The sequence below is a fragment of the Mirounga leonina genome, unplaced genomic scaffold, assembly GCF_011800145.1.
Source record: "Mirounga leonina isolate KUSES-001 unplaced genomic scaffold, KU_Mleo_1.0 Mir_174, whole genome shotgun sequence".
NCBI classification, from domain to species: Eukaryota; Metazoa; Chordata; class Mammalia; order Carnivora; family Phocidae; genus Mirounga; species Mirounga leonina.
The window spans coordinates 37,909,393-37,932,296 of record NW_023270451.1 but is presented as its reverse complement, the minus strand read 5'-3'; the positions used below and the strand labels follow the sequence as shown (position 1 = coordinate 37,932,296).

The 22,904-nt window shown below is 42.7% G+C and overlaps 1 protein-coding gene across 1 annotated transcript in view; it reads right to left on the bottom strand.

Annotated features, from left to right (window-relative positions):
• The window catches only part of DNAH11 (dynein axonemal heavy chain 11), a 331,116-nt gene that overhangs the window by 134,985 nt on the left and 173,227 nt on the right, over positions 1-22,904 (bottom strand). Inside the window, exons 44-52 of the mRNA XM_035021398.1 lie at positions 22,271-22,471; positions 19,227-19,392; positions 18,458-18,560; positions 16,934-17,173; positions 15,019-15,202; positions 14,576-14,762; positions 11,161-11,323; positions 9,855-9,978; positions 9,276-9,418 (exon numbers count right to left, since the gene is read on the bottom strand). Of these exons, the coding sequence (XP_034877289.1) occupies positions 9,276-9,418; positions 9,855-9,978; positions 11,161-11,323; positions 14,576-14,762; positions 15,019-15,202; positions 16,934-17,173; positions 18,458-18,560; positions 19,227-19,392; positions 22,271-22,471 (1,511 nt within the window). The remainder of the gene's footprint in view (positions 1-9,275; positions 9,419-9,854; positions 9,979-11,160; positions 11,324-14,575; positions 14,763-15,018; positions 15,203-16,933; positions 17,174-18,457; positions 18,561-19,226; positions 19,393-22,270; positions 22,472-22,904) is intronic.

Genomic DNA, 22,904 nt, shown 5'->3' with positions numbered 1-22,904 from the left:
TCTTTCTTTCTTTCTTCCTTCCTTCCTTCCTTCCTTCCTTCCTTCCTCTCCTTTTTCCTTTCCTTTTTCCTTTCCTTTCCTTTCCTTTCTTTCATTTATTTATTTATTTGCCAGAGAAAGAGAGAGAGCGCGCGCACAAGCAGAGGGAGAGGCAGGCAGAGGGAGAAGCAGGCTCCCCACTGAGCAGGGAGCCCGATGCAGGGCTCGATCCCAGGACCCTGGGATCATGACCCGAGCCAAAGGCAGACGCTTAACACTGAGCCACCCAGGCGCCCCAAGTTTATTCAATTTAAACAGATAAATCCTTTAGTCTTTGATTAAGCCCTTTACTTCTGGCATTAAAAATTTCTTTTATAACATAAAATAAGGGAGATGATATCTACGAGAATAGACATCTTGGAGGTACTTCCCAATCCTTTCTCCCGCTCAGTGAAACCTTTCTTGTTCCATCTTTTGTTATCCTATATACCCCTTACCTCTCAGATACAGAGGTGTAATTGTATACTCAGTTTGTGTGATTTGGAGGTTCAGGCTTGTCTTTCCAACAATGAGGTGGGCAGGGGCCGGCTCTTGCTCACTACCCTAGGCTCAGGGATCAGCACATCACAGGTACTCAGCAAATACTTGCTGAGGCCCGGTGGAAAGATCAAGGAGTCAACAGATGGCGATGCGAAATATTCTTCAGAGCAAGATGAAATTTTGGTATCTGCATCTTAATTTGTTTTGAACCAGCCCTTGGACCTCTTCTCTTTTCACAGGTCACAACTTTATCTAACCCCATAGGTGGCTTTAAACTCCATCTCTAGACCCACCCACTTCTCCAGACTCCAATGGCTATGTTCAACTGTATCCTGTTCGTCTCTCTTTGAATGTTTAATGGGCATGTTAAGTTAACTGTAGGTAGAACTTTTTATTTACCCTCATCCACCAAACAAATACAAGGCATACCGCCTCCCATGTTCCCTATTTCAATAGATGGTATGTCCCTTATCCCGTTTACTCAGGCCAAAATCCTTGAAATCATCCTTGACTCTTTTCTTTGACCCTACCTCCAAAAAACAAAAATGTTTTGCTGTTTTATGAAATTTCAAGAACAGTGAACCTCAGGTACAAAATCCAAGGTCACACCTTTCATCTCTCTCTGACGTTCTTCCCATTCCTCTTATGTAAATAATATCCAAAAATGCAAGGGCAGGAGTTAGCATACTATATTCAGAGAGGTGTGGTCCTGGTCAGCAAAACACTGTCAGCAGGGCAGAGCCTGACAGGGCCTGGGATCGGCCCTGGACAAGCTGTCCATGAGAGTGGGTGCTATCTTCCACCAACTCGAGGATCAGGATGAGGGGCAGGAGGGATAGAAGACAGCAGTCCTCAATGATAAAGCTGTTCTGGGTGGGCATCCACTTGAAGGAAAGGAAGCTGGTGCTCTGCCTGTTAACCCATGAAAATCTGAGGAGATTAGACTTGACCATCATGCAAGGGTAAGGTTTTGCAACATCTGATTTTCAACGACTTTCTACTGGGCAGGTTAAGTATTTGAGCTTTTTATACAAGATCACAAACATATCATGAAAATTACTTGTGTGGGTGCCAAGTCTTGTGGTTTCTACTACGTGCTTTTGTGTTAATCTGTTGCTTCAGTGGGAGTGTTGCTCAACGTCTCCACTCAGACTCTCAGGCTCCCTAGACGAGCTGCAGTGTGAGCCAGGAGCCTGTCACCTACCCTGGCTGTTGTCAAACCCCACATGTGAATTGCTTTCTATTCTATCCAAGAAGGAAGGAGGAGGAAAAGGAAGAGGGAGAAAGAAGAACAAAAACCAGAAGAATAAGGAAAGCTCAGCTGGGGCCTGAGGAAAAATATTATGGAAACAAGAAATGTTTGAAAAGCATCCAGAAGATTTAAGGGAAGGTAATTCCACTGAGGTATCTAAGAACCTAAAAAAGAAAACTTGCTTCACACTCTCAAAAGGCTAGAAGGAATGTTGTAAAAACCCCATAATAATAAAACAGTCCAAGATTAAAAAAAAAAGATAAGAGGATTTATGAAAGGACATAGATGATAAAATACAACACCTTTTCCTAAAAATATTAAAAATATCTTAAGCCTATATTTAACCCAATATAATGATAGAAAGCTTAATGATGGAAAGCTAAAGGCATTCCCGTTAAAATAAAAAATAAGACAAAGATACTACTATCATCACTTTTTTAAAAGTTTTAAATGGTATGCAAAAATTATGGTTATTATAATACACAGAAAAGAGGTAACTATTAAAAAGGAAGAGTAAAAATTCAAAGGTTACGTAACTACCTACTCAGCAAACTCTAAAGTACAAAATGAAAAACTTACTGGAGCGTTCAGTGGACTGGCTGGTAAAACAAACAAACAAGCAAACAAACAAACAAACAAACAGGCATCTATCCATCCATCCCTCCCTCCATCATGATCTTATATGCCCACCATGATCTGTGGGAAAATTTGGCAAGAGCAAAAAATAATTTTATAAAATATTGAGAAAGAACTTAAGAAATGTGTAAAACATATGAAGATAGCTAGCTGCTTTACTGAAGGTCATTGAAGACATTTTGACCAAATGACAAGATATGCCACATTCCTGGAGAAGATCATCTCTTATAAAGGTATTTATTCCTCTCACGTTCATTAACAAATTTTGGGCAGTTCTCGTAAATTCCCAAAAAGATGAGTGGAGCTTGACAAAGTGATTCTAAAGCTCTTATGCAATAAAAAGGGCTAAGGACATCAAAGGACATTTGTAAAAAGAGAATATTCACAATTCACGCTGTTGAGGAACAGAAGTTATAAGTTATTAATTAATAAAGCAGTACGGAAACATTTGATCCTGTAGATGTATCCATCACCCTCCATTTAGTCTCTACATTCTCACAGGATTTAAAAAAATTTTTTTTATTGTGAGAGAGAGTGGGAGAGAGCCTGTGTGCGAGCCCGAGCAGAGGGGTCCAGCAGACAGAGAGGGAGGGAGGATCTCAAGCACGCTCCACACGCAGCTTGGAGCCCAACATGGGGCTCGATCTCACGACCCCGAGATCATGACCTGAGCCAAAATCAAGATGCTTAACCTACTGAGCCACGCAGGTGCCCCTCACAGGATTTTTTTAAATGTTAAGCTGATTCCATAGTTCATCTAGTAAAGGTACAAATAGCTCAGTAAATGTAGAAAAGGAAGAAGGTATTATTCTACGAGATTCCAGAATATACTACAAAGCTAATAAGCAAAGCAGTGTGGTATTGATGCAGGCTGAGATGAAGAGAGTTCTAGGACATAAGAGTAAAAACCAGAATACCATGTATTTAGACATTTAGTTTATGATTATGAGACAGGGAGCATTTGAAATCAGTGGTGAAATATTATATAATAAATGGTGTTTGGAGAATCCAGGGGTGGGGAGAGTAGAAAAGCCACCTTGTAGTATATACACAACAATCCAGAGCTAACCGTTCAGAGTATTTTACGTTAATTTAAATAGAATTCAGAATAATATTTTCATAACCATGAAGTATGGAAATGCTTCCTAAAGAAAGCTTTAACACATAAAATCCATGTAAGAAAAATTAGGTATGTTTTGGTAATATAAAAGAGAAGTCATTGTAAACAAAGTTAGGATTGTGATGAACTTTGACAAACAATGGCAACATGTAAAATGGACAAGAACATTATAGATACAGGAATATTATCCAGATATAGAAAGAGTTTCTATAAATCAAAGAAAACAGTAACAAACCAGTAGGAAATGTGGTAAAGGGTTTATATGAATAAAGGTGTTCTACAAGTAGAGAACTTGAATAAAGTACATGTGAGTGAAATATTTCACTCCATACACCAAATTCTTGGAATCATTTCATTTTTTTTTTCCTGTGGGAGGCTTCTAGTAAAAAAGGCAAAGAGGAATATGAAGAAAATTGTGACAGACGTGGAAAAACACTTCAGTTTGGAATATGCGCTTTGCATGCATTTATGTACATACAGAAAACTAGAAGGAGATATACCAATGTTTTCAGTAGTTACCTCCAGGCAATATAATTAAAGCCCAATTTTTTTTCTTTCATATGGCTCTGTATTTTTTAATTCTCTACAATGAACACATAGATCTTATATCATCAGAAAGGATGCTTTCATTCTCTAAAAATACAGAATCACATGAGTATGTATGTACATATACATACATGCATGCGCACGCACACACACACACACATCCCTCAATAGACAGATACATAACAAGACAGATGAGTATCTAAAGTCTTGGGAAACAATCACAGGCTGCTATATTCATTAAGTGTTCCTTTCCCTATGGCATCAGATGGCCAAGAAGGAAGGCAAGAAAGAAAAGTTCTTGGGTTAACTAAAATCAACAGGAGAGAAGATGAAAGTACTACGTTCTAGTTGCAAAGTGAGTATTACGTAGGAAAAGATGCACGTGTGCAAACGTGAAGGAGAGAAGGCATTTGGCATTTATTCATTGGTTTACTTCAGGCAATCCAAGGGCTCGCATCTGATCATCATTAATGGGAACTGCCCTGTGAGATTCGGAGGTCACATTTTGCATGCCAACAGGTTCGTACTGCCCTGGCATTCCAAATGGGAACTGGCTTTGGGTGGTGAGCATGGGTAATGGGGTGGTAACTTCACATCATTGAGCTCGACCTGCCAGGTGTGCTCGCCAGCCCTGTAACACATTTAGCTTCCCATGTTGCCCAGCTAGGAACATATGCAAGAGAAGGATCCGCTCATCGGGAATTCGGAGTCGTTAGTACACAATGGTGAATATCACAGCATATGAAACTGACACAGAGCAAGCCAGAATTCTTTAAAAATCTAAAGATGCCAGGGTAGTATTTATGTATTGAAGAGAAAGATGTTGCCATTTTCTAGCTAAAGGGTGACCCACTTTCATGCCATGTTATTTCTCCCTCAGGGTAAGATGCTGATCACTATGCCTTCTCATGATGCAGCAACCTGAGTGACAAGGCCAAGAAGGTTTGGGAGTGTTTGAGGGAAATATCCTATTCCCCCTTAGCAGGAAATAAACCAAAACAATACAAAGCCCCCCAAAACCCTCCTACTCATTTTAGTAGAAAAGAGATTATTCAATCAGAAATCCTGTGACAAGGTGGGGAAAATGATCCATACTGAACTCCAAAATAAATTCTAGCTTGTACTGAGGTAAATGCTGAAAAGGGGTCTCGGAAAAGAGAGGAACATAAAACTGGTCCCAGCTTTGGGAAGGCTTCCTGAAGTGGAGTCAAAGGAAACAGGTGAAGGGAAAGACTGATAGATATAAAGATTTATCTGAGAGAGAGAGAGAGAAGGAGAAAGAGAGAAAGAACGCTAGCAGGGGGAGGGGCAGAGGGAGAGAATGTCAGACTCTCCGCTCTGCACAGAGCTCCATCCCAGAACCCTGAGAGCCAAAACCAAGAGTTGGACGCTTAACCGACTGAGCCACCCAGGCTCCCCAAGACTGGTGGATTTAAAACAGTATAAAATGTAAAACTTCTGTACATCCATCTGTACTGCATGAATATTAGTAAGTTCAAGGAGCAAAACCATATAATTATCTCAACAGACACTGAAAAGGAATTTAATAGAAACTTCCTTGACAAGATAGAGCCAACGTAAGACCTAGAGAAAAGCCGATAAATAGAATATTAAAAAAGACAAAATATTACCTGCATGCTATGTGATAGCAACCCACTAATAGAAACTACCAGAGAGGCTGGTTATAAACAGAGTGGGTTATAAAATTAAAAATCAATAGCTCTCTATATACAAACAATATACCACCAGAAAACCTTATGAAAGAAATATTCCTTCTATAAAAACTTTATATAATAGAGATTAAATTCTCCCAAATATAAAATAAGCCATCAGCACAATTTCAATCAAAATTAAAATGGAATGTATTTAGAATTTGAAAAAATGATTGATATTTTTCTAGATGTGTAGGCATGTGAGAACAAAGAAAAACTAGACAAGAACAGTGAGATACTTGATATAAAAATGTGTAACAAAACCGTAATAATTTATACAGTACAAGGCTGGGATCAGTAGTACAGAGACTTACCAAGAAAAGAAAATAGAGGATCTAGAAACAGACCCAATATGACATATAATAGATGTATTACTCTAAATCAGTAAGGAAGGAATACATGGTTTTAAGATTAAAAAGATACCGTTTTATGGGGCGCCTGGGTGGCTCAGTTGGTTAGGCGACTGCCTTCAGCTCAGGTCATGATCCCAGGGTCCTGGGATCGAGCCCCGCATCGGGCTCCCTGCTCTGCGGGAAGCCTGCTTCTCCCTCTCCCACTCCCCCTGCTTGTGTTCCCTCTCTCGCTGTGTCTCTCTCTGTCAAATAAATAAATAAAATCTTAAAAAAAAAAAAAAAGATACCGTTTTGGGAAAAAAAAATAACTTGAAACCTCTCAGCTCACTCTCTACCATGTATGATAATATATTCCAGATGTAGTCAAGTTTTTTTTTTTTTAAAGATTTTTATTTATTTATTTGAGAGAGAGAGAATTATAGAGAGAGAGCATGAGAGGGAGGAGGGTCAGAGGGAGAAGCAGACTCCCTGCCGAACAGGGAGCCCGATGCGGGACTCGATCCCGGGACTCCAGGATCATGACCTGAGCCGAAGGCAGTCGCTTAACCAACTGAGCCACCCAGGCGCCCCTTGATGTAGTCAAGTTTTAAACACAAAACATAAAGATACTGGAATGATGGATTCTGTTGCTATTCCAAAATCCATTTCTAATTTTATTCATAAAGGCCATGTGACAAGATAAAAAATTCACTTCCTTCGACTCCCTGGTAGGTGGAGGTGGCAGGTGATACACACGGCCTCCAAGACGTCAGCTTAGGGTCTTGGGGGAAGCCTTGGTTTCCTACCCAGAGCGCCCCGAGGTTGCCTGCCCCCTCCTTCCTGTGAATGCACACCCCACCGCCCTCGTGTGGTGCTCACGAGGCAGGAGGCACCAGGAAGAGCGCTGGCAGGAGGGAAAGACGAGAAAGCATGGGTCTTTCAGTTTTTTCGATATTTTCTTATTTACTGCCCAGTTGAGTTCTAAATGCTTCTAGCTACTGAGTTTTATCATCTTGGAGAGAAAAACTATGCTATGAATTCATAAGCACCTCCAAATCTAAAAAGAAAACACTTCTTCAAGTTATAAACAAATACGTACTGTATGTACATTTAAAAGACAAATGATATTCGGAAAAATAGACGCAACACATTATGCAAGACGAACTGCTTGGTATACAGAGAACTCTGATAAAAAAAAAAAAGTCACGTGCAAGTCAGTGGAAAAGCAGGCCCTTTGGAGCTGAGCCTCCCAAGTTCCTCAGTGTCCTGCCTGGGGTCCTACGCTCGCAAGCCCACCCTGATTCAACAAGAGAGGACTGAGACCCTACCTGTGAGTAAGAAGCACGGCAAAGAACTGGCAGGTGTATTTTAAGCTGCAACTATTGGACCCAGCAATACCCCTTCTAGGAATTTATCCCACGGAAGCAAGCAAAGGTGTGTATAAAAGACATATGTAAAGGGCACTTACTTCAGCCTTTTTTTTTTTTTCCCCCCAGAGAGACAGAGTGTGTGAGAACGAGCAGGTGGGGAGGGGCAGAGGGAGAGAGAGAGAATCTCAAGCAGGCTCCACCCCCAGCACAGGGCCCACATGGGGCTTAACCTCACAGCTCTGAGGTCATGACCTGAGCTGGAATCAAGAGTTGATGCTTAACCGATTAAGCCACCCAGGCAGCCTTGCATTATTTTAAACAATGGTTGTCAAAATTTCAGCGTGCCTCAGCATTACCTGGAGAGCTTATTACAACATATATTGTGCATCCTGTGCAATGTTTCTGATTCCAGAGGTCTGGGCTGGGACTGGGGGAGAACCCACATTTTTAAAACGTTTCTAGGTGATGCGGATTCTGTTGCTCTGAGGAACAGACCTCGATAGTCAGTGATTTATAACATTACCATCTCATATTCTATTATTGAACTTGTTTTTCCATTTCATAAAGAAAATGTGATCCAAATGTATTGCCACGGAACAGGGAGAAATCTCTGGCTTTGTTGCATACGACCTGGCAAAAATATTCTTAGTAACATTTTGATGGGGACAAAATTTTGGGCCACTGAACCGTAAATCCTGATTTAACATCAGCCCAGAATTGCTCAGTAAGATTAATGTGGAATTTAACAGAGTAGGGCGGACGAGCAGCTTACAAACACTCCACACCTCCAAGGAGAGGTATATTCCCGGCTAATGCACTGCCCCCATCCCCCTTCCCTGGGGGTTCAGGCTCTTTTGCTGCCTGGGCCCTGTTACCAGCTTGACGGACCAGGGATACGAGAAGTAGCAGCCAAGTGGAAACTTGTCTAGGTTACTAACCATTTCTACACCAGGAAGCCGGATTTTGCCTTAAATTGAGCTTCCTGCCATGAGTCCGGAGGCATTTCTTACAGTACTTGCTCTTCACTGCGGCTAGTATTTGGTTACATTATATCTCTAGGAGCCACAATGAAGCAGAGTCATCTGCAGGGAAAAACTCCCGGGGGAGCCTCAGGGCATCTGGTTAAAGTTCTGACATTCAAACCTCAGTTCTGTAATTCAAACCTTGCCAACCCTCCCTTCGTCATTTTCAGCCCCCTACCTCATCCTAATTTACTTCCCTGCCTGATCCACCTCCTTCTCCCAAAAGGAAGCCTGTGTTCCAGTCGTCCAGAGCCACCTTGGGTTTCTCTGAAGGTGTCCTGTCCAGTCCAACCTTCCTCTTACATAAATGCTATTTCCTCTCCCTGAAGGCTCCTCCCCACTCACTGCTTCTCCATGGATTTCAACCCATGCCCGACCCACGGCACAGCGCTTCCTCCAGCAGAGCCCAGTGCAGCGAAGGATGCTGCCCTCATCTGTAACCCACGGCACTACGCACATCAGTCCTGTACTATCATTACTTGTGAGGGTCCTTCTCTCCTGGAGCAGTGTCAGCCCCTCCAGGACAGAGACCACGTCCAGTTCAATCGAGCACCGCACTGTCTGCTCAGCGCCATGTTCTGTAGATGCTCAGCATCATGGGCAACTTCAGGAAGGTTTACTCCAAACGTGGGCACACGTAAAAATGCAAATGTCCTTTCAAAACGAATGGCTGCAATTCAAACTCATAGTACGAATCCTGACAGAACCGTGTCATAGTTCCAAGAGCAGGTTTTAAATATTATGCAAGTAAACAAGGGTTACTTACTTTGAGCTGTAGCTGAACCCTGGCCAGAAAGAATTTCCAACAATTTTCTCTGGAGTCCGCCATGCCTAGACCACGAACTTCATTACGAATTCCAGAAATTATGTTGTCTACATCTTCATCACTGAACAGATCCGGGATTTCTCCTGCCCTCAAAGGAATGAGAAGAATTACTGAAAGACAGTCACAATTTAAATTTTAGATAGGACTGTTTAGTGCTTGCAATGCTCTATCATACAAAGTTCAGTTTAAAGGATGAAGAGTTTGAAATCAGAAATGTCTTTTTTTTTTTGCATTTACAAGACACGCCACACACTGAGGACAAGCTCTGATAGACACACCCACTAAGCTCGTATGTGTAGGAATAACATTTACTTCACTGAAGGCTTCTCCAAGGCACCTCACATCCGTAAGCGGACTAAGAAAGTGATACACCTCAAATTAGTTAGGTTTATAGGTTTCTCCCCAAAGACTGCCCCAGCAAACATCTCAAAGACAAATTATCTCTCTTTAAAGTTCACTGCAACTACAGATAATTTGTCATTGGGGAACATCTTTCAAGGAATGTGTTGGTTTAATCACCTGATGCCAGCAAGTCATTAATCAGCACGAGAAAGCTCTCATCTAGAACCTGGGCATCTGTCAGCAGGAACACAGTGGGCATGTTCTTGGCTCCAGTTCTGATGTACAAATTGGCAAGATCTACCTGTAAGGAAAGGAGGCCATCATTCATGCGCTGTTAAAATGCTGACGTGACGTGGGGAGTATGTGTGTGAGGGCTGGGAAGAACTCAGTAACTATAATTTGAGAGCTTTCCCCATTCACACCTTCTTCCCTCTCAGTGATCCCACATGGGGGCAAACAGCATGACATCACCTCCTTTCCTGGCATTTAATGATGAGCGCCATGTTCCTGGCTTAATGGACCATAGGGATGACAACCGGCGGCTGGTGGACACCTCCCTCCGAATAGACTGAAATGAATTTGGTGATGCCCTTGCCAAGCAATGCAGTAAAAGGAAGATTCCGCTCATTTCAACAACTATTTCATTGAAAACAGTTTTTGTTTGGTTATTTATTTAGCTTTGTTTAATAATTTTGAAAGCATGGGATTTGTTTTCTTTTTTGGGTTGAAATGGCTGCATTACACCCACATTTCACTTGCCACAAACTCTGAATATTATTTTTAAGTACTGTTGTGATGAAAAAGCCAACTTTTAAAAGCACACGGGGGGTTCTTGAATGTATTCTCACCACATTTTATTTTCATGATTCACCCAAAGTGGACTTGTAAAGGCAGTATCTTTTACTTCCCCTCCAACGTACAGGAGTACTAACGGTGTTGAACAGCAGGTGTGGTCAGTACAAAGGAAAAGCCATGTTTGTTGTGAGCAAGCATGTAAACTATTTTTCAAAAGATTTATTCATTCGAGAGAGAGAGAGAGAGCGCGCACACAGGGAGGTGGGGCAGAGGGAGAAGGAGAGAGAAACCCAAGCAGACTCCACGCTGAGCACAGAGCCCCATGTGGGGCTCGATCCCACAACCCCGAGATCATAGCCTGAGCTGAAACCAAGAGTCAGATGCCCAACTGACTGCACCACCTAGGTGCCCCGTGTTGTAAGCAAGTATTTAATAAAATATTTTCTGAGTTGGGTCTACAGGCTTATAGGTTTATATAGCTATAAACACTTAAACAAATTTTATGATTACTCAATTCACCATGAAGGAGAAACAGACAAATATAACTACATCCCCACAAAGTCTTCCCCCTCTTGGTTGGGGAAGCCTTGGCCAAACCTGGGAGTCAGAGCCGATGTGGGCACGCGACCGGCTCAGGCTTTATGTGCCAGGCAGGGGGGCAGACGGGCTGCCTCCCACTCTCACTCACCCGAAGTTCCTGGATTGCGAAGCCTTCCGTCAGGGCGATCTGGAAGACCTCGAGGCTGCAGATGTAAGCTGCCAGCCGGGACAGGCTCTGCTTGCCGCTGCCGCCCACGCCAACCAAGAGCGCGTGACCCTGAGGGGTCCGAAGGATTCGGCTGATGCGACACCTGCTCAGAGACAGCACACCATGGCAGAAGACTGCCGGGCCTAGGAACGGTGTCTGTTTCATGTTTTAGAAAAGCGGCTAGACACGAAATCTGAATTTTCATTTTACACCTTTAGCCTCTGTTCATCTGCTTCCCCGTCAGAAAAAGAGGCCCCTCACACTGGATGCCCAACCAAGTGTCCCTGTGGAGATCACATCCGGGACTCTCACCGCTTCCTTACTGTCCATATACAAGGCCTTTCTGCAAGGCTTCAAGTTTTCTTGACTAGCAAGAAAGACCCCAATTTTACACCAGCAGCCGTGTGCACCAAACATCAAAGGGAGAATGACTTCATGCCAGAAACTTGTGCTGTAGAATTATTTTGGAAAGACTGGATTTGTTTAGGCCAACAAACATCTCAATGTGATTTACTTCATGCAGATTCAACACTTGCCTCTAGGATTCTTACTTCCTTTGCAACAAAGCTTTGTCTGTCCTCGAGCACTCTAGAAAATTTATGAAACTTTTCAGGAGATTTACTGAAACCTTCAGAATCCAGCAAGGCCAACTAATCCCTTGTTCTATATTGTGGAAGAGATTCTGAATGATTGAGCTACTGATATTATTGCTACATTTTACAGTTCGGAATAAGTTGGCCTTATCATCTTGAATGAAGAAATAGGTCATAATTATGTTATAAATACTGAGAAAAGAAAGAAACTGAAATATAAGGATACGGATACCCAAATGCAACAAATGAGACACCATCATGTTAGTTCTAGGTTGCTTTTCTCAAATGAATGTAAGCTTCCGGCCTTGACTGATGCACCTAGATGATTTTTTACCAAAGCACTTCGTGGAAAAGCAAGGCTGCGGTCACTTATACCAGGCCAAGCACATATCAGCTGCAAACCGTCAATAACTAAAGAGACGGGTCATCGTAAGAGGCTCAGGCAGGTCCATGAGGTTGACTTCACATGACCATACAACAAAACCACCTTGGGAAAGCCATGAAATTACTCTGAGGCAAATGAAACCCCAAGTTACAAAGCTGAGTTTTCCTTTTGTTTAAATGTATGCTTTGAGGTTTGGACCTCACCAGATTCTCGAAGCAATAAAGTTCCTTCCTAGGAGGCCTTGAGGACGCGTTCTGAGATCATCTCTAACCCTGAGTAAATCAGCTGTGAGCTCACAATCCCGGATCAAAGCAACAGCCTTCCTCTTGAAAGCCACTGAGAAGCCCCCGATGAATGATCGGGGAGAAGACTCTCGCCCTCGGTGGCAATGGGCCGTCTCTCTCACCTGCCCCATGATTCCCATTCACGGTCAGTGTCCTAAGCCAAGCAGGAACTGCGACACTAATACTTCAATTAGCAGCGCAGTCATAGACTTTACCTACCACCAGTGTGTGCCATCAGAGGACGGAAGCTGCAAAGGGACCGATGAATCAATCAATACTTCACATGCTTATAATAACTCATGATGGGGAGGTCTGCCAAGTTTTTCTTCGCTGCTCGTGAAAACTGAAACCTGCCTTTTTGGGGTGTCTCTTTGAATTTCCTTCTTCCCATACTTCCTTCTTTCTTGACTCATTTTTAACCATGACTTCCTTATTTTAATCTTTGCCCAAATATCCCTTGTTGGAAAGGCCAGCGTTACTTACTGAATGGCAACCCCCCAATTCATATATGAAAGTCCTAACCCCTACTCCCTCTGCATAAAAGCTTATCGGGAAATAGGGTCGCTGAGGAAGTAATTGGTTAAGACAAGACAGTATCATTCTGCAGTAAGGTGGGCCCCTTATCCACGATAACTGGTGTCCTTCTAAAACGGAGAAATTTGGACGCAGGCACACAGAGTGGGAGAAGGCCATGTGAGGGCTGGAGGTAAGCCGCCACAAGCCAAGGAACCACCAGAAGCTCGCAGAGAATTCTGGAACAGATCCTTCCCAGCATCTGCAGAGGGAGCATGGCTCTCTGTCACGTCTCTTTCAGATTTCTTGCCTCCACTGTGCGACCATAAGTACCTGTTTTTCTAAACCACCCGTATGCGGTATTTCAGTACAACGCTAGCACACTAACAGAGCCAGTGACAAATCATGATGAGGGGAGCAGTGCCGGACATGACAGTGCTTCCAACTGCCCGCACAGGGGCAGCAAGGACCGGCTGCTTGGACTCTTCCACAAATGACGTCATTCCCATGCTAAAATCTGTTGAAAAACTTCTCACTGCACTTAGAGTAAAACGGAAACTCCTTCCTCTGGTTATAGGGAAATACCCTGTGTCAGTAAGACCCGTTCGGGCGTCTCCATACTTGTCGAATATTGCTCTCTCCACTTTTTCTCCATTCTGCAGCCATGATGACCCCTTTTCTGTTTTTGAACATTCAGCCTTGGGGCCCCATGAAATATGCCCCTGCCTAGAATGTTCTTCCTCCAGGTCTTTCCAGGCTTCGCTCCTGCTTACCATTTGATCTTACCTTAAATGTCACCTCCTCATAGAGATACCCAGGCCTTTTATGGGAATGCACATATTTATTTCTCGGAATCGATCTATTTCTCAGCATGACACATCACTTCCTGCCAACTTGCTTGCTTATGTCTTTATAAAAGTTCATCAGCATCACTAAAATGTAAGCTCAACTAGAATAAAGACTAGACTATCTTGTTTGCTGCTGTATCCTCAGTACCTAGAACAATGTCTGACGGCAAGGGAGCGATGGATGGTTGCATTATCTGTGCACTGCACGAGGCACCCAGTCTAGGAGGTGAGCCAGAGCCTTGTCAGCCAAGCTCTACATCAGGACAGCGGCATCTGTCTAATTATCTGCCAAGAAAACATGCCCCCTTCCTTCACTAATTTGTACCAGAAGTAAATCGGCTGCCACTGTTCCCGTTTAGCACTCAGTAGGCACTCAGTAAACATGTTTCATCAATGACCAGCAATTTCCATTCATCTTGTTTCTGTCAGTTAGGAACCTTACGGCTTTGAATGAGTCCCACGCCTTTCTCTTTCTCAATCTTCTTACCTATCAGGGCTACAGTGAAATAAAATGAAATTATGGCTGTGACGATGCTTCAGAAAGTAGTGTACTGGCCTCAGACATGATTAAGATTAGGATGTAACTTAGACACTTGCAGTTTTATACTGTATGGCAAACAAGAGACAGGAGCTGCGAGCTTGGAGTACTGAGTATGCTGCACAGAAGCACAATGACTGTGGAGACCTCGCCATTTTTACTCTGAGAGAAAGCATCGTGACTGGTCAACTCACACATGCTGCATGGCGTCTTCAAATAAGACCAGGTGCATGGCAGCATTCAGTTCATTGTAGTTGGCTAAGGCTTCCGTGAGGACGGTCTTCAGCACCTCCCAGTCCCTCACCGGCAGGTAGCACGGATCTTGGCCGCCGTGAGCAAAGTGGCAATAGATGAGGGGCTTTTGAAATAGCACGTGACTGTCTACACCCTGCAGGAGGAGGGAGAGAACAATCTGCTCACGTCAGCCATCCAGAATGAGCCATCTGGAAGCACAGTGGCCCACCAAAGGCAGAACCTGCAGGTCAGTCTGTGAGTCGCTGGGCAGAATGTTCCCCAGGACAGACCCGAGTATATTCTGGAATCATGGCTGTTCCCGCAAGGTAAGCACGTGCCCAATTTGTTCACATCCTTAGCTGACTCTGCCCCAACGCTGATTAGTGCCAGAGCAAAGAGTGACCTTGGACATCCCACACACTTACTTCAAAATATTTACAGGCAGTTTCCAGCATTTTTTTCTGAAACAAATCACAATCCTTTGGGTCTACCAGTTTGTCTCCATAAACACGAGAAGACTCGTGAAGCCACAGGCGGATTAAATCATTTGGACATTTTAAACATTCAGGAGAAGCAAATAAAATGCCCTACAAGGCAAGAACGGGAACAATTAAAAATTCGGAAACTGGTGACATTCTACAATAGTATTTTCCTTTAACATTTTAACTGTATACTAAATTCAGCAATTTATTAAGTTAGAAGAATTACTGTAAGTAGAATTATTATAATAGTAGTTTTACTCTCTGAGAAGTAACATCTTAAAAACCCGAATATCATTATACCCAGTTTCAGAATATAGGTTAAGACTGTATTTCACAAGCCAGCCCAGGAAATAAATAGCTCGTCTGAGGGCTTGTGTTTATGTCTCCCAACAGATGAAGTTTCCCAAAGGACAAAGAGCTAACATGAATGTCACAGGATCAACATTTCTTTTTATCCTAAAATCCTTTGATATCTGTTAATCTAACCCTTCCATTTAGCAGATGAAGAATATGAGACCAAAAGTAAATTGTCTGAAATCACACTTTGTGGGTAGATCTGGAACTAGCCCCAAAACATTTTGACTACCCCCCCCCCCCCGTCAATACTACCCTTCAGTATCTTGGATTCATAGACCCACTCCTTCGGGAAAGAGTCAGCTGGCTCTGGACTTCGAAGAGACACAGAGAGTTGGAGGCAAGTAGTTACAAAGCTTCAACAACTGTTTGGTGGCATGAGGTGTAGCTGACAGACTGGACATAGCGGTGAGCAAGCCTCTCATCCCGTGTCACCTATGGCTTTCCTTCCTGTTTTTCCCTAAGATTAAAAATCAGCTTTGGTGCCCCTAGGTGGCTCAGTCAGTTAAGCGTCCGACTCTTGATTTCGGCTCAGGTCACGATCTCAAGGCCATGAGATCGAGACCCGTGTCCACCTCTGTGCTCAGTATGCCATCTACTTGAGATTTTCTCTCACCCTCTCCCTCTGCCCCTCCCCTGCCTCCTCTCTCATGCTCTCTAATAAATAATTTTTTAAAAAAATCAGCTTTTAAACAACACTGTATTGAGCACAGTCACTCCAGCAGGTGCTAAAAATACAGCGATGAGAACGAGTGGAAGCTTGGTCTCAGGAATCTGTTGTCTGACACAGTGTTATGGTTATAGGGCATTTGCAGAGTGATTTAGAAAAGAGGGTTATAAAAATATAAAGAAGCAAAAATCACCAAAGATAAAGCCTCCTGAAATTCTCCACTACTCCTCTCACAAAAGAACTTCAGGCCATAAATAACCCTCTAACTGCTTTTTCTGTGGAGGGTAGAGCACACCAGTTGATTTTTTTTTTTTTTTTAAATTCCGGTTTCAATTCCCTCTTTGGAATTTCCTTACAAACCAAATACAGAAACACTGTCCTTTTACCAGGTAAGCCAATAGGTGTCAAGGTCAAGTAAAAATAATCCAATGGTGTAAGAAATTGTGACGTTTCTCTTGATGTATGTTTAAAAATCATATCGTATAAATATGAATAAATAACAAATGATCCTCCTCACTTGGCCCAAAATGAGGCACTCAGATATTTATATGGAATACACAGAACAGGGAGTCAGACTTCTACCCTTGCTTCTGCAGCTAAGTCTCTGCACTTGAGAGAATCCATGAGTCCCATTGGTAAAATGAGAATAAACCTGCCATATAGACTTTACAGAGAAGTTTATGGTGTAACACCCAAGAATACACACAACAGTACACAGCATCACCTTGAACTAAGTTCCGTAACTGAACACCATTAATCTTACCAAAATCATTCCTCCACCCAAGATGCATAACCCAGAGCCACCAAGGTACCTGGAAGACGTTTGATAAGTCTCTCAGATTAAAGACGTAGTGGAATTTAACAGCTGTGGGTAAAAAGCTATGTGTCATCATCTGATGGAACGTGATTGTTGCCTGTATCAAAGAGGGGCCACTCCTGAGAAGTGATGGACCAAAGGCTTGCTGCTGAAAGTGGAAGTTAAGAATTTGGCTATAGATGGTTTGCAGCGTATCCAAGGATGGAAAGTTGAATGCAAACACAGTGAAATGTCTCTGAAAAACAAAAGAAATGTAAGAGTTACATATAATAGGGATTATAATGGAACCATTAGATTGCAAAAAAAGGCTTTTTTTTTTTTTTAACCCTTCCTGTATTCCATGCCCCCTGCCATGTCACTGTGGTACCTTTCTCTGACTCTGCGCCTGGCTATAGGACTCGATTGAGCTAACAGAGTGAGGCGGAAATGACACTGTGCCAGTCACTGTCAGAAGCCTCTGTGTTTCCACTTGCTCTCTTAAGGCCCTACCTTTGCCATGGACTGTACAAGCCTATTAACGGATGAAAGACACATGAAACTGAGCCACCCTGTCCCTATCACTTTAGTCAAAGCTACCATAGATTCGCTGATAGAGTCACCCAGCCGACCCCCAGCTGATTCCAGATAAGGGTTTAACCAACACTTACTGTTGTATACTGTTGTTTTTTGTGTGTTATAGTTGGTGGGGGTTATTGTTATTAAAAGCTTATATGTACACATAAAACATGCACATTAATATTTTTATCAGCTTTATTCATAATTCCAAGATGTGGAAATAACCAAGGCATCCTTCAATAGGTGAATGGATAAACAAACTGGTACACCAATACAATGAATATTACATAGTGGTTAAAAAAAAAAAAAAAAGAGTTATCAAGCCATGAAAAGACATGGCAAAACCTTAAATGTGTATTTAAGCTAAGTCCAAGAAGCCAATCTGAAAAGGCCACATACTGTGGGATTTCAAATGTGTGACATTCTGGAAAAGGTGAAACTATGGAGACAATAAAAGGATCAGCTGGTTGACAGGGATTCAGGAGTGGGGGGATGGATGATTAGGTGGAGCACAGGAGATTTTTAGTACAGTGAAACTATTCTGTATGGTATTTTCATGGTGGATACCTGGCATTATGTATTCGCCAAAATCCACAGAAGACACAACACAAAGAATGAGCTCTAATGTAAACTTTGGACTTTGGTTAATAATAATGAATTTATATTGGTTCATCAACTGTAATAAATGCAGGACACTAATGCAATATGCTCATAATAGGGTAAAGTGAGGTGGGAGGAGGGTGAGAAGGTATTAAGGGAACTCTTTGCAGTCCTTTCAACTAAAACTGCTGAAACAGTTTGTAAACCTGTACCTGCTCTTAAAAAAATAATTAAAAAAAAAAAGCTTCCAACAAAAGTCCAGTAGGAGCCCTAGTTTGTACGAAAAGCTTCAAGAATCACAATCTATAATGTTTGAGGTTTTACTCAGGGCCTATGTGGGCGAAAGCAGGACTCCACATCCTACCTGTAGTCGAGGATTGATCGTGGAACTGCCCACCATCAGATTCATGCAGGCGATGTACTGACAGCTGTGGATTTCCTTAAGCATCACCTTCTGTCTATCATACCTGAAAACCAGGAAACAGAACCTTAAGTCCAAAACCTGAAGATGACAACACAACAAAATCCCCCAGTTTATGAAGGACTTCCTCACAAACTGTCTCCCTTGATTTTTATAATCTCTCTGTGATGCTGGGCGTGTTAGCCTCAACTCAGAGACACGAAAACTAAAGCTTAGAAAATGGAAGGCTACATAGCTCTTCTGATGCCTGAATCAAAATAAGGAACGGAGTCAATACCTACTGTTCCTGCTTACTGATTCCCACGTGACTATTTCTGGTGAGCAATATCCACAGCAAGGCTGGGGGCTCTCCCTCTAGTTAACGGCAGGGATGGACACACTGCAAGGCCTAGACATTACCCAACAGCTACATCCCACAGAATAAGGTTAGGTGTCTGAAGTAATTTAGCGCGAGTTAACATATCTGAGAGTTTAATGCTTCAACTAGACAGTAATATATCTAAGTCACTTTTCAATCCAATTCTTCCGAAGATACAAAGGGAACCTACAGCATTTATGATGATGAAAGGGGGATGTAAAACGAAACCTAAAAGTTATCCCAGAAAATGCTCCTCCTCCTCAGAAGAAATTGGGGTAGTTTCATTCTTCGGCATTCATCCACAATAACAATAATTAGATTTCAGGAGAGAAGAAGACACAGAGAATCGCTTACCAGTGTCCGTAATCGACGTGCTGCCGAATCAGAGTATGGGGCTGCACTGTGCCATAGGGGTCCACTTCGGGCATATTCATGTCGTCGATGAAATAAACTAATTTTTTATTTCCTCCTGGACCATAGATCCGACCAGCCTTTTTCTCTAGAGGTTTCTCAAGAATTCCTGAAACAAATGCATCGTTTTGCCCACCGATCAGATAAAATGTCACTTTCTGTCCTTCGTCTTTTTTTTTTTTTCCCTCGTTTTTCCTCATCTTCTGTCCATTTCATCCACTCCTAAGTCTTCAAGTATTAACTCTGTGCAGTTCAGTATCAGCGATGACCCTCTGGTCACCTCCTCTGTGTCATGCTTTCCTGCCAGCCTCCCTCCTATTGGCAGCTCACCTCACCTCTCCTTTCCTGGAGAGTCAACATCTGACACACGACATCACACTGGCCAGCAATCCGAGGCAACACTGCTGCTGGTCTGAATGGTTTGCCGCCTGAACACACTCTAACCCACGGCCTGCTCCCTCTGTCCTTCCCTATCAGCCCTGCAGGAGAGGTACCTACGCACAACAGAGAGAGTTCCCATACCTCTCTTCTTGGGTCATCCAAGGGCACAAGTGTAAGGGAAGGCTGTACACAGACTCTATCCTGTGCACACATTAACTTACATTTCCTCATGTGCCTCAGTGACTGTGTTGGGAGTAGGAAATCCTGAACCGAGTGTGTGTAAGACAGAGTGTCTAATAATTGCTGGCCCTCCGAATAGACTATGAGTAGCTTGAGGACAAGGAACTGCATCGTGTTCATGACTGTATTCCCGATGACAACCACAATAAGCCATTTGTTAAATGAATGAAAGAACAAAGGAGTGCATCAGGAATAAATTAACAAAGCCCTCTTCCAAGCAGTGACTTGGCACTTCCAAATGCGTGCTTCCTACCGGCCACTGGTGCCTGGATGTTTGGCCCACACCAAACAAGCCTCTTGCCCACGCACAACCCATCTCTTCCTTTTTCCCTTCTGTGCTCCTCTTTGTGCGATTAACACTCTCTTAGCCAGGTGCCAAGCTTTAGTATCATCTTTCTCTCCTGGTCCCAGATCTGCCTGACTACAGCCTGTAAATGGTACCTCATGTCTCTTCCCTTTCACCACTCTTTCTACCATTTTAGTCAGAGCAATGTTACATTCAGCTGGTACACTACCCAGGGGGACTGGTCTCCCCACCTCAGACATCTCCTCCCAAAGGACAGCCTGCATCCTTGCTCCCCATAAATGGCTCGCCATTTCCTACCAAAGGAAATACATTCTCTTCAGCTTGCATCTTAGCTCGTTCTACAGTTATAGTGACCATTCCACATTGCCTGTGGCTATCCTGGTTTGCTTGTTTATTTGTTTTCTGAGAGAGAGAGAGCACACATGTGAGTTGGAATGGTGGTGGGGTGGCAGTGGGAAGGCAGAGGGGAGAGGAGAATCTCCAACAGGCTCCACACTCAGTGCAGAGCCCAACTAGGGCCTCAATCTCATGACAACAAGATCATGACCTGAGCCAAAACCAAGAGTCAGCTCAGTCAGCCACTGAGCCACCCAGACCCCCTGAACTATCCTGATTTTAACAATAAAAATCTCATGTCCCAGAAATCCCCTCACTCCATGGCAAACCTAACAGTTGGGCCTTCTATCTAGTCTAGCTCCAATGCACCACTGTAACCTTTTCCCTATGTTCTACCCCATCTCTGTGCTTCAGCCAACTTAGAGATTCAATTAATTGCATGTCTTCTTTAATTTTCTCTTTCCTCTGTTTGCTTACACTCATTTTTCTATCTCAAATCCTATCTTTGCCTGCATTACACCCCATCCTGAAGGTCTGAAACCCAAATCTTTCAAGTACACTGGTCTATTTGTTGTGCTAACAGGCAATGTCTAAATCTTACACCATGCCTGTACCCTTTCAGGAATTAGCAAGATGAACTTATAGTACAGTGAAGTATTTTGTTCAATTATTGAATTGTAGACCTAATCTTCCATTTACAAGTGATAAAGTGATCCCTCCTTCTGTGTCTGTGAATGAAAAACATGCACTGGACACAATGCCTTGGGAAAAATAGATAAATAATATAAATTTGCTAAAGAATTAAATGAAACATCTTCAAGTTGGATTTTTTTAACTGTTCCATTCATGAGGTCAAGAAAGACAAACCTCATTAAGAGATTACAAAAAATCACTCTTGGCTGAGTTAATGATGTCAGTCAGTAAGAAAATTTATTATTAACCTCTACTGATAAAGCTAGGAAAGCAGTAACAACATATACCGATGTGCATGACCATGTGCACACATACACACACACACATACACACAGAAACCACAATCAAGGCAACTCAATAGGTTTAATCAACTACTAGATAATAGGGAGTTTCACTGCCCCCACCACCAACATAACCCTGACACTTTCCTGGATAGTGACAGACCTACAAATAGCAGCTCTTTCTACACTATCTCCTTCACTTCCCATGTCTACTTAGCTTGCCCCTCCTAACTCAGAATGCCCCAAATCTGTTTGGTTCTTTTGTTTACACCGATATATTTATTCAAAGGCTAAAATTATTCTTACAATTTTCCTAAGATTTAATTAACAGCTCATGGCCTGGCATTTCATCAATACAGTTTTAATGAAGTTCTCCTAAATCAATCCATTACTTGAAAAGGTAACCAGGACACTCTTCCTTGTGGACACCGTTATGTTGCTAGGGCTCCATAAAATTGACTAAAGGTGGTCAAACTCTGTAGAGGCAAAGCAATGAACACTGCTGATGTCGATTCTTGCTGTTCTGAACAGTAATAAGTGAAATATAGCCACTAGTGATATAAAAAGCCAAAATCACAATACTGAAACAAAGTATATTTTACCCAGATTGGTGGTAAGTAAAAATTCATCTGAGGCCAAAGCAAAATGGTCTAAAGCCTAAAGAAAGTAGTCGTCCCCTCCAGCTACATGCCCCAGCCTTGACAGTTTCTGATGCCTTGTTTCTAAAATATAAGCAGGAGAACACTTACTTTGCAGAGCTGCAGATGTTGTATAGTAGTTGAAAGGCACATGGGACACGAAGTAATCCTCAGAGAGACTTGCCAGTGTATCACCTACAAAGGCTGTCTTTCCCACCCCACCATTTCCTACCAGCATTAGGGGTTGTCCTTTCTCAAGCAGCAACTCTACGAAATATCTGAGACGAGTTGTCTCTGATGTGTGAACCACAACTCTCTGTGGGGGGGGGGCGGGGGAGGGGGAGAAGGACAGAATGAGAGAAAAGTCAGAAAGAGAGGCATTCCAAAATTTTCTATCTTAAGCAACACAGTCATTTGAGAATTGAGATCCAAAGAATTCTTAACTCAAGTTCACACTCGGTAGGAGAGATCTTACCTGATTTTCAGTTTTGAGTTGTCAGAGTTCAGACATCATAACTTGAGGAGAGCAAATGGGTAGTACCATCAAAATGCAGTAGCATAAGCAATGGATTTATCTTTTCCAACTTAAGTACTAGCCAAAGCCCCTTTCACAGAGTACCTACAATCTGTCCAACCCCGTGTTAGGCATACCAGGGAATCCAATAAAAGTTTAAGAAACCATCCACCACTCTCTAGGAGCTGACAAAACATTTGAAAAGTCAAGCCACACATAAATCAAAGTTGG